This window comes from Etheostoma cragini, chromosome 8 (assembly GCF_013103735.1).
Source record: "Etheostoma cragini isolate CJK2018 chromosome 8, CSU_Ecrag_1.0, whole genome shotgun sequence".
Lineage (NCBI taxonomy): Eukaryota > Metazoa > Chordata > Actinopteri > Perciformes > Percidae > Etheostoma > Etheostoma cragini.
This window is the reverse complement of record NC_048414.1, coordinates 26,775,630-26,791,242: the sequence shown is the minus strand read 5'-3', so window position 1 is coordinate 26,791,242 and position 15,613 is coordinate 26,775,630. Positions and strand designations below refer to the sequence as shown.

At 42.4% G+C, this 15,613-nt stretch overlaps 1 protein-coding gene across 3 annotated transcripts in view; it reads left to right on the top strand.

Moving 5' to 3' along the window:
• The window catches only part of dusp8a (dual specificity phosphatase 8a), a 45,332-nt gene that overhangs the window by 7,979 nt on the left and 21,740 nt on the right, over positions 1 to 15,613 (top strand). For all 3 annotated transcript variants that reach the window (XM_034878754.1, XM_034878756.1, XM_034878757.1), the window contains exon 3: positions 10,977 to 11,115. In XM_034878754.1, the coding sequence (XP_034734645.1) occupies positions 10,977 to 11,115 (139 nt within the window). The remainder of the gene's footprint in view (positions 1 to 10,976; positions 11,116 to 15,613) is intronic.

Below are 15,613 nucleotides of genomic sequence, written 5' to 3'. Positions count from 1 at the left end.
GACACGGGACAAATAATGTTCAACCATTCTCCCTGTTGAAGTGCCCTTGAGCAAGACACTGCCTCCATTACATCTTTCCAACAGCCTTACCCGCATACTACTGTGGTTCTAAATTGGCGTCCCAATATCAGTGGGTGCTATATTTGGCGGGCAGGCGGGCGTACTGTAGGTTTGTTGCTTATCAGTGGCCCTGAAATCGGATCTTCCCGTTTTCCATGACTTCTCCTCCGAATATGACAGCCTTTTTTTCCATGGCCTGTCCATCCGTGGCATGCTGACTCTTGTATTTTTAGTCGCTGTGTGAAACTAAAGGAACTCTGAGAGGGGAAACCTATGCGGGGAGGGGTGGAGTATTTAAGTGTGTGCATACATCACCTATTAGTTTTGCACGATTGGTCAAATCCATCAACAAAGCTGTAAAGATGGCAAATAAGATTCCTCTCCTTGGCTGCACTCCCTTGCCCAATATTATTAATTAAGGTAGTAAATTTATGTCTGAGCGTGGTACGCACAACGCAATAAAACACTGAATTACAGAGCCCGATAACACCTAACAGGTGATTAAAAGAAACGTCTTAGGTCTGACACATTGGGTTTGAATGGCAGCATTAAGTGCTGTTGCTTTTGTTTTTGTTGTTTTACTTCCAGGTTGCCAGGAGCCTGACCTGTAACACAGCTCAGTCGGTTAAACCTACTTTTGAATGTGAATTATGACCTGCTCCAATTTTTAGATACTTTACCAGTCCTAGAGTTCTAGTGAACAAACATTTTGGTGCACAGCTAGAGAACTTTAATTACCAAAAACACGCCCTGCCCACCAAATAGCAAATAATTATACATTATTGCTTTACATTATTGCTTTGCCACTCCTTGTTGTTTTAAAGTTCACACTTGAAGGTGACGGACACCTTCCTTATGCCTCGATGAAAAAAAAAAAAAAAAGAACTGTGGATTATTGTTACTTTCTCAAGTCAAGTGAGCCTTGGTTCAACTAATAGCGTGTGTATAATTGGTACATTGGCAGGGAGTCCCAATGCGCCTACTGTTTCTCACCGACTCTCTGTTATACCAATTAGTTTTAATTCAACTTTATTGCAAGGGCTTCTGGCAGTCAAACCCACATGCCTTTCTTCTCACTGAAAACTGGACAAGGAGCTTGTGTTACACCTCTTGCATTAGTGCACTCTGCCAGCCTAAGTTACAAGTACCGGGATAAAAAAGACCGCTAAGTATGAAGACCACAAGGGGGATCCTGCATCTCAGAGTGTGTGACTCGTCCTCACCAAAACATCCGGTTTTGCTCAGATAATGGTTTGATTTTGATTGGTGAGGATGCATGACCTACTCTTGTAGTCTATACGGATTTAGACAGAAGGGGAAAAAAAAGCACCAAAAAAAAGCAATAGAGCTGTGTGTGAAGTGTGAGAGGTTTTTCATGAGTGTGATTCTATGCTGGGTCCATGCGTGGGGCCCTGTGGTTTGCACGTCTCACACTGTGGCACCCCACAGAGCCATGCTTCCTTTCTGATTCCTCTCACTTTCCATCTCATGACAGCTCTGTCTGTCGCTTTCCCACAGACATAGCCTGTAGCTTTCCACCACCAACCCATGCCTTCATCAGTCATTCCATTTCCCTCTCCTCTTCCTTTCTCTATCTCATGTTGCCCCATGGCTGGTTTGTTATTATCCATTCCCCACCCCCAGTACAGAGGATAAGGCTAGCGATTAATGCTAGGCTGGATAAAGCTGGAACTAGCTGTGTGAGAGAGGAGGGCCCGACGGACGCAGACTCTTTTGTTATTGGCTAAGCATGACATCATCCCTTTTGTGCGGCCATTGGCAGGCCGCGGGCTGGGCACGTGCAGACGGGCTGTGCGATGTTAAAGCAGGCTTCCAGCTAACCCCTTACGCACACACACCATCCATTCTACCCCCCACATGACTCTGAGCAATCGCCAGGAGCCGCCTCAGCAAGCCAAGACAGCAAAGGACACCATTGTGGCTCTTTGTTAGGGAAATGAATGTAAGAAGCGCGAGAGCAGCACTGAGGGTATTCATGCTTGGGCTGCTGCCTCCGCCTCCTCCCTGACTGCCTCCCGCCTCACATCCCATTGAGCACTAATAGCTTGCATCCCCCAAGGCGCTGCACTCACCCTCTTTCATGGAACGCTTCAGTTAACTAAGCTGAATGAACATCCACGACCAGCGTAGCAGCAATCAAAATGGTGTCCTCTTTTTTTCTCCCATTGACATGTCATCCTTTTACAACCTCTTCATTAATGCTTTCTATTAATGTAGGTCAGAGAGAGCTAGATACAGTAGGTTAGGTGGTGGTGGACCTCTGCTGGGAGAGGGATGGCACAGGCTTAGTCGGGGAATGGGGCTTCCTCGTGCCTTTTGTGACAGGCTGGAGGGCAAGTGGCTGATTTTTTTGGCTTAATTCCGGCTAATCCATGCTGCTGTGACAGGGACAGCCGGCCAGGCCGACCTGACAGGTGGACCAGAGGTTTTCACTTCCAGTAGCGAGCCTGGGGAAACACACTTCCTCCAAAATGCTAGATCAGATCTGCTAGATGTGTCGACGTAGTTAGGTTAGTGCATGAGGAGTGGCGATTGGTTAAGGATAGGGTAGGAATAACAGGGTAAACCAATCAGAGGCGGAATAAGGAAAAAATAAGACATGTGCTGTGACGTTGACACATCTAGCGCATCTGATCTAGCACCCACCCCCTCCTACTGTATGGAGGTCAGACCTCTGATGAATGGGATCCTGAGTAGTAGAAATAATATTGCAGCTCACTCATATAGAGACAGATGTGACTTTTCATAGCTGTCACGTGCAGGAATGAGGTAGAAATTAAATTTTTATTCACAAGCATGTTGTGACAGGTATACAGCCAACAATATGGCTGTGAAAGGCTATTTGTCCTCATTGGTAAAAAACAAACAAAACTAAAAAAATGTATTTCAAGTTTTTTTATGTTTTATAATTTGTAGAGTCAATACTTGCAATTTCTGCCGGCTTTACCGGATAGACTTAAAGATCAGTTGAGAATAAAACAATAGATACAAAATTAATAGAAATATCATAGATACAACAGATAAATAGTCAATAAAGATAATTGTTGCTTTCAGCCACACACTTATGTATCATCCCACATATAAACTTAGTACAAAAAGTAATGAAATGTGTGATTGGTAGATTATTTCTGTGTGGTAAAATGCTTTTTGGCAAGAAATCTTATACCCTTGGAAAGCCTGTTTGGTTCCCTTTCAAATGGTGCCCCACTTGTAAGGAACATGCATTTTTGGGATGAGCAGCAGCGCTGAGTATGGTGGTTGCACCCATGAAAAATATGCCAAATCTTCTCCGCCAGTAGCAAACAGATTATTCTGCCATTGACTCGTTTGGTGTTTGGCGGATTAGACGATTAATGTTTGAAGAAACAAGACGTATTGGCAATTTAACAATTTATTCATTTCTCAAACAGGAGCCACAGTAGCGTGTGGAAGAACCATGCACAGCCACAACAGCCCGGCACCTCCTCCTAATGCTGGTCACCAGCCAGGTTACACACTGCTGCGGGATGGCATCCCATTCTCCAACCAGCATTAGTCGCGAGTCAGCCAACATGGTTGTGTTGGTCACTCTGGCAAATCAGGTGCCTGATTGGCAGCACCTCGAAGTACCAGACGCTAAAATTAGCAAACGCAAAAGAACCTGTTTGGCATTGGCGGAGAAGAATTGGCATATTTTTCATTGTCGAAACCCACATACTCAGCGCTGCTCCTCATGTCACAAATGCACGTTCCTTACCAAATCCTTTCAAATAGGACACCATTTGAAATGGAACTAAACAGGCTTTCTAACTGTACAAGATGTCAAAAAGCATTGTTACCACAGAGATATACTCTACCAAACACAAATGTCCTTACTTCTTGTGCTTAGTTTATATTTAATATATTTAATTTAAGTTTTTCACAGTGAAGTCACAGACCTGCACATAATTACACGTAATTATTCCCTAGTATGTCTTCAAGTGTTGTGATACCAACATATTAGCCCGGTTATTGTCAGAGCCAGACAATGGGTCTGTGATCTTAATTGGCTGAGTCCCTTGCTGCCTAGCACAGGGTATGTGTGTGTGTTGCATGTGGCCAACTAATGCAACAAAGGAGCTCCCCATCAATTCCACTTATGAAGCACCATATGTTGTGCTTATCTTCCTCGCAGGGCTGTTATGTTATGTTATGTTATATATGGAAATTCCACATGATACACGAGAATTCCTGAGATTGTGTAAAAATGAACTTGCATGTTAGCGTCAGACAGCGGAAGACACTGGTAATGTCTTTGGAAAACCCTACAGTTTTCATAATAGTATTGGACAACTACTGGGTAACTACAGTATTTACAAAAAATGAATGACAGAACATGAGGGTTACATGTGTCATCTGCCTTGACAGCAGCAGCAGAACTGAGAACTTGTTGATGAGTTCAGTCACTGCATGGCTTGTTTCCCAGATTACCCAGAGGGCAAAGTCAGGGAATTTTTTTGTTTCATTGACAGTTTTCCTTTCCCCAAGTTTGAAGAAAGACGCTGTAGCCCGCAGTGGTTTTTCTACAAAGCCGGATATGTCATGTGTTTGCTTTGATGAGGTCATCATTGTTTGCTTAAAGTTCCTACTGTTTGACATAGACACACACTCACATACTGTACACAGTGTCAGACACAATTCACTGCACACACCACAGAGAAGGAGTAACATTTATGTTAAAATGGATTTTTAGTTCATGGATGGAAATGATAGACGGAAAGAATCAATTGGAAATGGGAATGAATTGGAATTTTAGATGATTTGCAGATATGAAATGTGACTTTCATTGTATGCAAAGTGAGGAGGATAATGTGGTATAACAGGATCTACATGTGCTCTTTGTGGGCATGTGTGTGTGTGTGTGTGTGTGTGTGTGTGTGTTTTTTAAAGGTCCTCTGACATTCAGCGGTGCGAGGGTGTGACCAGCTCAGGTGACCTAAATGATCAGCACTGACAAAGCACCCAGACACACGGTGGAATATAATGTCCTTTTGAGGACTTATTTTTCCACTCACAATATTGATTACCTATCCATTAAACTGGATCGAAATTCCTCAACGTGATGCTAATTCTAAACCCAAACCTTAATCTGTCAACCTAAACCCTTAAGTTTCAACTACATTTTATTTGGTCCTCATAAGGATAGAAGTACAGGAAATCTGTGACTAACACATCCCACCTACACAGGCGTACATGGAAGTGGCAGCTGTCAGTGCCAGTCAATGACATCATCTGGCACCCGGGCGGGGAGGGTCCTTACAGCGGCGAGTGATATATGTCACACCCTGTGTGGCGGAGTCTTAAACTGACAGATCGACTGCGAGGAGAGGTCACTGCCTGCTGCAGCAGCCCTGTCCATTAAACCAGTTGGTAGCCACATTGACATAATAAGCTATGTAAAATGTGCCAACAATCAATCAATAATAAGTGAATGAAAGAGTGATATATACAGTATTTTACATTATTACAGTATATATGTACAGTATTTTACATTATTACAGTTATGTACAGTATTTTCAATATAAGGGGTGACTCTTGCCGACAGTGCTATCTTTTGCTCTTCTTCTCCCATGTCTACTTTTAGGCTCCATACTGCTTTATATTCAAAGTCTGAGCTGAAAACACTGTTAGAAGAGAAGTTCATACTGCAGTCAAATTGTTTTCTGCAGGACGTCCCGGAGAGGACGCACTGAGAGGACCTGGACTGCATTTCAGGAATGTGGGGCCATGTTTAGACTGTTTGTGCTGATGTTGTGTCACAGGCCGGTTCACACACAAACACACACTCTGTCCCGCTCAGCATTGACCTTGTCACTGGTCAGAGGCGCTGCTGAGTTCAGGAAAAAAAATGTTTCACTTTCTTACACAAGCACTTACCGTGCGCCCGGGCTGGGTTTCCACAATTCTACAAATAACTTTTGTTGCTACCCATCGTCTATGTTTCGTGGCGTGTGTGTGTGTATGTGTGTGTGTGTGCAGACTGGTTTTGCAGATGAGTACACAACATAAGGCCACATCCTCCTGTCAGATCACGCTTTTTCTCCCACTCCTTTTATATTTTATAACAGGGGATCAGTAAGAAACATGCAGAGACTTCTGTCTCTTACCCAATACCTTTATTCATTCTTCTTTACACTCACTTTATCTCTGTTTTCTTTTTTTAACCCTTGTGTTGTCACCCCGCCAACTTGAAAATGGATGTTTTTCTGAGTCAAATTTTTAAATGAAAAACCTTTTATCAAGGTTATGGTCGGCTTTTTCAACCCTTTTGTGGCTTTCCGCCTAACGTTTTTGTCACTTTTTCATAATTTGTCGACTTTTTCATAGCGGGATTGTGTTTATCCCCGAAACCATCCTTTTGTTTTTACATTTTACATTTGACATTTTTGTCACTTTTTTTACATCTTTTCACAGTTTTGTCCCTTTATTTGACATATTTCTCTATTTTTTACACTTTTGTTAAAGTTCTTTTCCCAAGTGTTTTTTCTCCAAATGCTATAGAATTGACAAAAAACACAGAAATTCAATGAAAGTAGTGAACTGATTATTTATTTAACTTGTGAAGAGCGTTGTTGAGAACAATCCACGTTATGAAAAAATAGCCTCTCCCCCTGCAATCAATCCTTGTTTCTCCCCTGCTGTGATGCCAGCCTTCAGATCCTTTAAAGAAAGCTTTGGCGCTGTAGGATCCTGGCATTTGGTCTGTTAATGCCACCTTCTGTCTCTCTCTGCACCACCCCCCCCCCCTCCTGATCCTCCTTCTGCCTCACACTGTAAATAAAGCCTGTGAAATCTACAGTTAGTTCCTTTAGATTTTACAGTGACACTACTATAGATGATTTTTACAGTAGAATGCTGTAAAGTTACATTACAACCTTGTCGACATGACAAAATCACAGTAGTCTAAGTATTACAATTAAAATCACAGTAGTCAAAATATTACTGTAAAAAGAAATCACAATACGGCCAATATAGTACTGTAAATAGTATTTTATGTTGTGTTTAATTGTTTTGTATTTTACTATGAACACATAAAATACTGTAAATGGAAATGCAGTACATTTACTGTCAAAAGAATTCACAGTAACTTGCTGGCCGGTGGTTGCCAGTAAGTTACTGTATATGTTATGTTAATTTGTTACAGTGCAGCTTTCCCTCTGGTCCCCCTCTTAGGCTTCCTTTCCCCAGTTTTTCCTCATGTCCTCCTGGTTTTCCCCTCACTCTGTCTCCATGGCCCCTCCTTTTTGCTTCTCTCTGCCAGTGGCATTCCCTGTTTACCTGCAGTTGTCATGCGTCAGAGCGCCTGGGCCAGCACAGTGGTAGTAGCGATGCTGTAGCACTGCAGAGGGATGAGAGATCTGTACTAGTGCTGCAGTCTGACAGCCAGCCCCGCGCTCCCTCGGGTCATTGACCTCTTCACACTGCAGCAAACTCTATGCATATCACATACTGAGCTGGAGTTGTAGTTATGGTGTATTATTTAAGCATAATCTAAAGCATAGCCAAACTAAATTAAAAACCATTTGGACTATCATTCATACACTACTATTAAATAAAGAGGCTGTTGTTTTCTTACTAACTGGCAAGTGGGATGAGTGGTGGTGTAATTTCATCCTCTTTGCTGAAACATTGAATGAATTCTCCTTCGCTTAGTATGGATTTTGTGAAAAATACAGATGAAATCAAGATTTTAACCTTGTTAACTCTGTCCCTTCTTTATCCTTTTTTTGTAATGTGCACCTGACAAACCAAACCGTTGACTATGCTGTACTGTGTGTTTATGTGCGGGGGAATTTGTGCTGTGCACGTATGTAAAGGTTGAAGGCCAATAATCCTCAGGCCTTGAGATCAGGCTCTCAAATTAGATCTGATCCCATTAGGATTATTAGCCACAATTATCCAGCGTTAGTAAAGATAGTGGCGATTTAAACAAAGAAAGCAAGGCATGAAGATGAACATGTGAGAAGAAAAAATAACAAATAAATCAGGTCATAACTAAAGTAAGGAAACACTGCATTGTTGTCTATCACTGACAGTTGCATGCTAAAGCCACCAGGCTGTACATTATTTTGTAAGCATTTTCTGGGCTAGATGCTATTGCAGGTCATCTGTGTCAAAGGTCCCATGACATAGTGTTCTTTGGATGCTTTTATGTAGACCTTAGTGGTCCTGAAGTCTCTTTTATATAAACCTTAGTGGTCCCCTAATACTGTATCTGAAGTCTGAAGGTGGAGGCTGGGGGTGTGGCCTTGACCAACTGCCTCTTTGCTCATTTGAAATCCATGATGTCTCTCTCTCAGGGGTGGGCCAAATTCTCTGGGTGGGCAAAGCAGAGAAAGGGGAGGTAACCTCTTACCCCCTTATGAGGTCATAAGGGGCAAGATTCCAGCTCGGCTCATCTGCGCTTTCATTTTCTCAAAGGCAGAGCAGGATACCCAGGGCTCGGTTTACACCTATCACCATTTCTAGCCACTGGGGGACCATAGGCAGGCTGGAGGAACGCCTATTAATGTGAAAGAAACCTCGTAAAGTGAAATGTTAATGCAATGGGACCTTCAAGTATTTTGGGGGAGTGTTATGTGACTCTATCTTACAGTCGGCGGTAGAGAAATTACAGGAAACTAGGGGATAGAGAGAGAGGATTGACATGGAATAAAGATACATACCCAGGCTCAAACCTGAAACATTGGGTTTTATTGTCGGTTTCTTTAAACACCTCAGCCCCCATGGTGCCTCGACACACAGCAATCAGTGAACAGACAAGAAGAGAAAAGGTCAGGCGTGCTCAGACAAAATATGCTCTTTGATAGGAAACACAACATTTCCGAAAAAATTGAAGAAAAAGGTCCAAGGCATTCTACTGGCAAAACGAAAAACGATTTTATTTGGAAAAGTTAAAACACTAACAACAATCGCGTAGCAACACAAAAGGATTTCAGTATTCAGTATTTATGTCAGTATTGGTGCTCAATGCAGGCAAGCAGAGCTATGCTGGGGTTTTACTGGGCCAGGGTTATTTGTGACCAGACTTGAGAGACTGACCTTGTCCTGTCTAAATCACCTGCATGTCTGCCCAGGCACGGTGCCACAGCTACTCTGTAAGCAGAGTCATTATCAGGCACACTCTATGCACCAGTGTGAACCAGTGTGAACACTCTGTGAACCAGTGTGCCTTCAGCATACAGAGGGCGAGGAAGGGATGGGTGGTTTAGGATGCTTAGAAAAAGTGTAGTTTTCCTTGGAAGCTTGTGGCTTTTCAACAGTATATTTTAGATTGTGTGTTAAGGTAAACAAATAAATGCATTGGGTTGTCCTCTCTCATCCTCATCTGCCTCCATCTTCTGTTTCTCCTCCAGCGCCTGCCTCCTTTCTCCTCTTCTCTTTTTCTCTTCAGTTTTCTTTTGCCTCTTTCTCCATCTCGTTTCCATCTCTCCCTGCCCCACTACTCCACTCCCCCCCCCCCCCCCCCCCCCCCCCCCCCCACCCCTCTTCATCCCTCCATTCCGCTCGCCCTACTTCCTCCTCCCTCTCGCCTCTCCTGTCCAGTGGCGGCTCAATGATGCAGTGATTCATAGCTGCAGTAGGCGCTGCCTGACGGTCATGTGACCAAAGCCTGCCTGACAACATGGGCAACAGCACAGCCCTGCTGGTGTGTGCGCCGCCACATGCTCAGACTCTCCAATACAAAAACACACACACTCTGTCACACTGGCGCATGCTCCTATCTTCTCACAATCTGATATGAACAACATCACACTGATGCATCGATGGATGCCAACACCCTTTGCAACATAGCCAGCTTTTATGATTTTACTGATATTACCTCCCATTATGACAAAACAAACCTCTCAGCAGTATCTGTGCAGTAAATATTGCCGTCACTGATGCACAGTGCAACACTCAGCCCTAATGCATTATTTATAATCCTGTGCTTTATCTTTGTAACGTAGAATCACCTGTAGTTTATCCTGCTTACTGTTGCAGTCGCTAGCATCCATAAAGCCAGTGTTTGAGTGTCATAACTCCCTTTGGTGTGTTTGTGAGTTTATGGTTGCTTCCTGGTGTGCATAGAGGCTGCAGAGTTGTCAAGTGTTTAGGGTAGGGTACTATGTTAGTGTCAGATAGTTGCAGGTTTGAACCCTCCCGCATCTCATGTGTATTTTTTGTTACAATATCTGTTAGCAGTGAACTACTTTTACTCCCTAGCTTCCTCTTAAAAGGATCAGTTGGTCTGATAACATATATACTGTACATACAGACATATTGTGTGTAGAGGTGGGGGGAAAATATCAATACAGCATAGTATCGGGATATTTTTAGTGGCAATACTGTATCAATACACAGGCGCCATATAGATATATATGTGTGTGTTGGTCATTTTGCAGCAATAAAACTGAAGTGATATGTACAAACAGAGAAAAGTATCTTTTTAGATATTTCAGATGTTGACAAAGTTTCCTTTTGGAGACATCATTTGAAAAATTGGAGGTTGGAAAAAAGGTTATAAATTGCAGTATATCACAGAATACTGCAATATGTTTAAAATCGTAACAATATTGCATTGTGGTATAAGTATCGTGATGATATCCTATTGGGTGGCGTCTGGTGATTCCCACCCGTGTGTGTGTGTGTGTGTGTGTGTGTGTGTGTGTGTGTGTGTGTGTGTGTGTGTGTGTGTGTGTGTGTGTGTGTGTGTGTGTGTGTGTGTGTGTGTGAGAGACCCAAATACAATGAAATCTCAATTACACAGTGTTACATTATTTTAATTCCTGGTTTTAATCTCTGTCTTCCTTCTTGGCACTGAATGCTTGACATACTGTCCACAGTAGGACTAATTAATAGCTCTCGTCTCTACCTCCTTGTTTTCTTTTGTGCAGGTGGAGCTGGGCAGGAAGCAGGAAGTGGTGGTTTATGACCAGAGTTCCAAAGAAGCAGGGCACCTGTCCAAAGATGGCTTCGTCCACATCCTGATGGGGAAGTTGGAAGGCACCTTTTATAAAGTCTCCCTGCTCACTGGTACGCGAGAGAGTGTGGAGCATGAATGCGAGGATGAAGGTGTTTCGTGTTTTCATGTAAAAAAGTGAAATTTTTCTATTCATTACACACTTCTCAGTGTACAGCCGGCAGGTTTGCCTCACCTTATCACCCTTGTCTGATTTGAGTGTCGTTGTTTGTCATTCTACAGTTTGCTCAGCAGATGTCACTGATAAGCAAAAAAGGGGGGTCATGTCATGACATTATATGTTCCTCATTTCCCAACTATCAATAACCACACTTTCACAGGTTTACAGTTATGTATGGAGTTAGAAAGGAGAGGAGGAAGTGTAAAAGCCCGGATAAAAAGCCTCTCTGATGACTCTTTGATGTTTAAGCTTCCCCGGAGTCATTCCCTTACCCAGCATCACTGAAATAAAGCTGAAGCTTAACTTCAATCCTCTGGCCTTATTTACCACAGGTATTATCCTGTCATACTGTCCACTTAGCACACTAAGACTTATAATTGAGCCTCAGCAAGACTGTTAATAGCCTCGTTGAGCTAATATCTCCATTGCGGTGGCTGCAGCTTTTCAAGGGGACAACATTACGCACGTATCCACCAGCAGAGGCTTATGAGTCCGTCCCAAATGTGTCAGCGCAGAACGGGGAGTGTAATCTGCCTCATTTGGACTGGAAAGGAGACGGCAGTAGCACGCTGCTCAGGCAAATCTCTGTTCTCTTCTCTGCATCCACATTCCACTCCTCCTCTCAGATTAGAGCTTTTTCCTGAGTCATTCATAGATGTGGAGGATTGCCTCAAGGCACCCGGGCTCCACAATTAGTCACAGTCACAGAGATGTACTGAGCACATCATTCGGGTGGGCACAGACACACACACACACACACATGCGTCCATGTTGGAAATCACACTCACTCTCTGCTGATTGTCTCAGAAAGCCAGGATTTTCCTCCTCAGCTTTGTTGATCAGACATCATACCCTTCTTAATTACAGACCCCTTGTCAGCGATTCCCTCCTCTTTTTTTTTCAGTCGCCTCAGCTCGCTCTCGCTATGATTCATCTAGAGGGAAAAAAAGAAGAATCGCACTTCTTCCATTTCTGTCCCCGCTTTTCTTCTGTTTCCACGACAACAGTGGCAGAGAATGTTCCCCAGAAGGACTCAGCCAATGGCGTTGGCTGTTGTTTGGGTGGTTGTATTATTGGGGTTAGTGGAGCTAGCAACCTGCGTCTGTGAAAACTTGATGTTTATGTGTGGATGCATGTATTTGGGTGGGCTTTAATGAGAGATATGGCATGAGAGATAAGAAGGAGGAGGAGGGGATTTTTGAAGCTTTTGAAAAGATGCTTATTAAATCATTTCAATTAACCAGACATGATGGGAATTAGCAAATATACAGGGATGATTATGTAAGTAATTCAGTTCTTTGTACAGCCTTTGTGTTAGAAACAACAAAAGCAAGGAGCCTGTGGTCTAAAAGGGTGTAATGTCTTTCTATCTTGGGTACAAGCAAGCAACCTCAAGCACATAAGGATACCATTTTTTTCTTACACTTTATTGCTGAAACCATAAATGGATCTACAGAAATTTACTAGCTGCAATTACCGTCATAAATATGCTTTTTATGAGGCAGAAATGTCCACCCAGCTTACGAAAATTGTCACAGGTTTTGCTATTTTCTAAAATGTACAGGGTAAAAAAAAGATGGATACATTAATGGCTCTTAAGTTCTCATTAGTCGAGGCTCGTCTTTTTTCCATTCATACCTTTTTTCCATCTTTCCATCATTCCTGGCTTTTCTTGGCTTTACCCCCCACCCCCTCTCACATTCTTAGAGATTCAATGTAGTTTAAAATTGCAAACAGTGCTCCTCTCCCTTCCCTCCATTCCCTGTCCTCCCTCTCCCTTTGCCCCTCCTCTGAACTTCAGGTTTATTATGTTAATAATTCCTGCGATGACTTCATATCTTAGTGTGACTTATTTTCAGCCTCACGTATGCAGACCACACAGTACACACTGTGACAGTGCTGCAAATCAAGTGAGGGGTAATACGGGTGGGAGGGGATAGGAACGAGGGTCAGAAAGAGAGTTGAAAAGAAAATAATCCATAAATGGGTTGGACATGGTGAATAAAAGAATAATCACTGAGCTGTCTGGAGGAAAGAGGATTTTCTGCCCAAAATGTTATTTATGCAGAAGCTTGCCAATGGGCGATTAGGGCACAGTCTTGCAGAGACACACTTCTCTAAAGTAGGTTTGAAGCTACATTTTAACAACTTAAACTGTCCATAAACTAGGGGTATTTAAGATGGGAGATTGGCTGATAATCTGCTTGAATAATATGTTACACAACCACAGTACGTGCACTGGGAATGTATTGATCTAACAACTATCAGTGAGTCCTCTTTGGTTTCTCTCCATTCACTAAATAATCAATAACTCCGGCCCAGAAAGCACACCGCTTCCCCCATGGGGATGATGTCATGGAGCAAGCCATGTCCCAATAGGACAATTGTTTTTGTGAATGAGACTAGTAATACGGGTAGCGCGCAATTCCTGTGTTTAGTTGGAAATGTGTATTCACGCAGGATGTGGCGGTGCAGTTGGAAAATGTCGATGTGTACGTGTCTTTGTATGCTTGTGCTATGTTTGTGTTATTACTTCATCGACTGTGTGAAAGTGTTTGTGAGAAACATGTCTCTCTGAGGACAGCAGTATATTTACTACAGCAGTGATCTCACCCAGTTGGAGTTCAGGCTGATGTGTCTTGCCTTTTTCAGAGTTTGGACTTTGTGTGCGTGTGTGTATTTGTGTGTGTGTGTTTAGTTTTTTTTTTTTTTGAGAAAGAGAACATCGCTTGGTTGGAACCAGCTGCCTCCCCAGTGGGTCTAAAGTTTGCATGTTTCCCACCAATCTGCAGCACACAGCCAAACCAAAGACAACACTGCCTGCTAGTGTGTAGTTTGGTGTTGTGTTAGCTGATGCCAACTGTGTGTGTAGCTGTGTCATGCGTCACATCAGCTCTCATGTAGGCCTACCAGGATGAAGTGTATTGATGTTGGCATCTGTACCGCATGTTCCAGTTTTAGCAGAAGAAGCTGCAGAGACAGCATGGAAAGAGAATAATAATCAAAAAGGGAAGAGAGAGGGAGAGAGAGAAGCACTCATGTTCTGCAGATAAAAAGAGAGCTGGATAATGGTTTCAAGAGGATGGGAGGTGGTGAGATAAAATGACAATGCATTTTCTATTCAATGCGCAGACGTTCTGTTGAAATATTAGACATGAACATAGAAAAAAAATGTACAAAGGAAAGATTAGAAACGCAGAGACTTATCTCAGGAAATTAAAGTATAGGGACAGGGATGCAGCTTTGCAGGTGTATATTTAATCCATTGTATGTATGTATGTATTTATGTATGTATGTATGTATGTATGTATGCATGTATGTATGTATGCATGTATGTATGTGTGTGTGGAGTTTTCAGTTGTGCAAGCCTGCTCCTAATCGTCCCTTGCGCCATCTGCCAGTGTTTTTTGCCAGATTACTAAAGCGGCACACATTCGGGTCAAAGAGAGAGAGAGCAAAAGGACGAAAAAGGGCCGCACAACCAAGTGAGATAGAGATGAGGATTGGCGCCACATGCCGTACGTGTCTAGATGTTCTGTCTTGGGAGACTTGGAGGGCAGGATGTTCGCGACATCTGAGCACTGACTTAACTTCCAGTCCCCAATTATCATTGATTATGAGTTCCAAAACGATAAGTTATTCAACAGAACAATTTTGATAAAGCATTGATCGTTAAGTCATTCATGATGAAAAACAAATCTGGTTCCAAATCCCCAAATGAGAGGATGTTTCCTGGATGTTTCCTTGTATTTTGTACTGTTGGTCAAACAATTCAAAAACATCACCTTGGGAAAGTGTTTGGAGCATTTTTACTATTATCTCATATTTGATAGACTAAATGATTAATCAGTTCATCACAAAAAGGTCTATAGATTTGATGATTTGATCATGGATATGGTAGTTGGTTGCAGAACTAGCTGGTCAACCGTCAAGGTGAAATGTCCACAAGATGTAATCCAGACAGGTACCTGTAGATCGGCCTTCATACCTCCACCTGTCATGTACCAGTTAAACAGGCTTGGTGACATTTGAGCTGTGTGACATTCCATACCTTGTACTAACTAAGTCTAAGCAGGTTTTGAATATATATATATATATATATATATATATGGTACATACTGTAGTATATAACTTTGGTATATACAGTATATGGTACAGTACATACTGAAGTAGGGTAGACTATGATGATACATAGTGTATATATTTATATACGTATATATACAGTATAAACAGAATATATACAGTATATATGATAAATACTGTAGTATGTAACTGTAGTATATATATGGTACAAACTGTAGTATATAACTGTAGTGTATATATATATATATATATACAGTGGGTACGGAAAGTATTCAGACCCCTTTAAATTTTTCACTCTTTGTTTCATT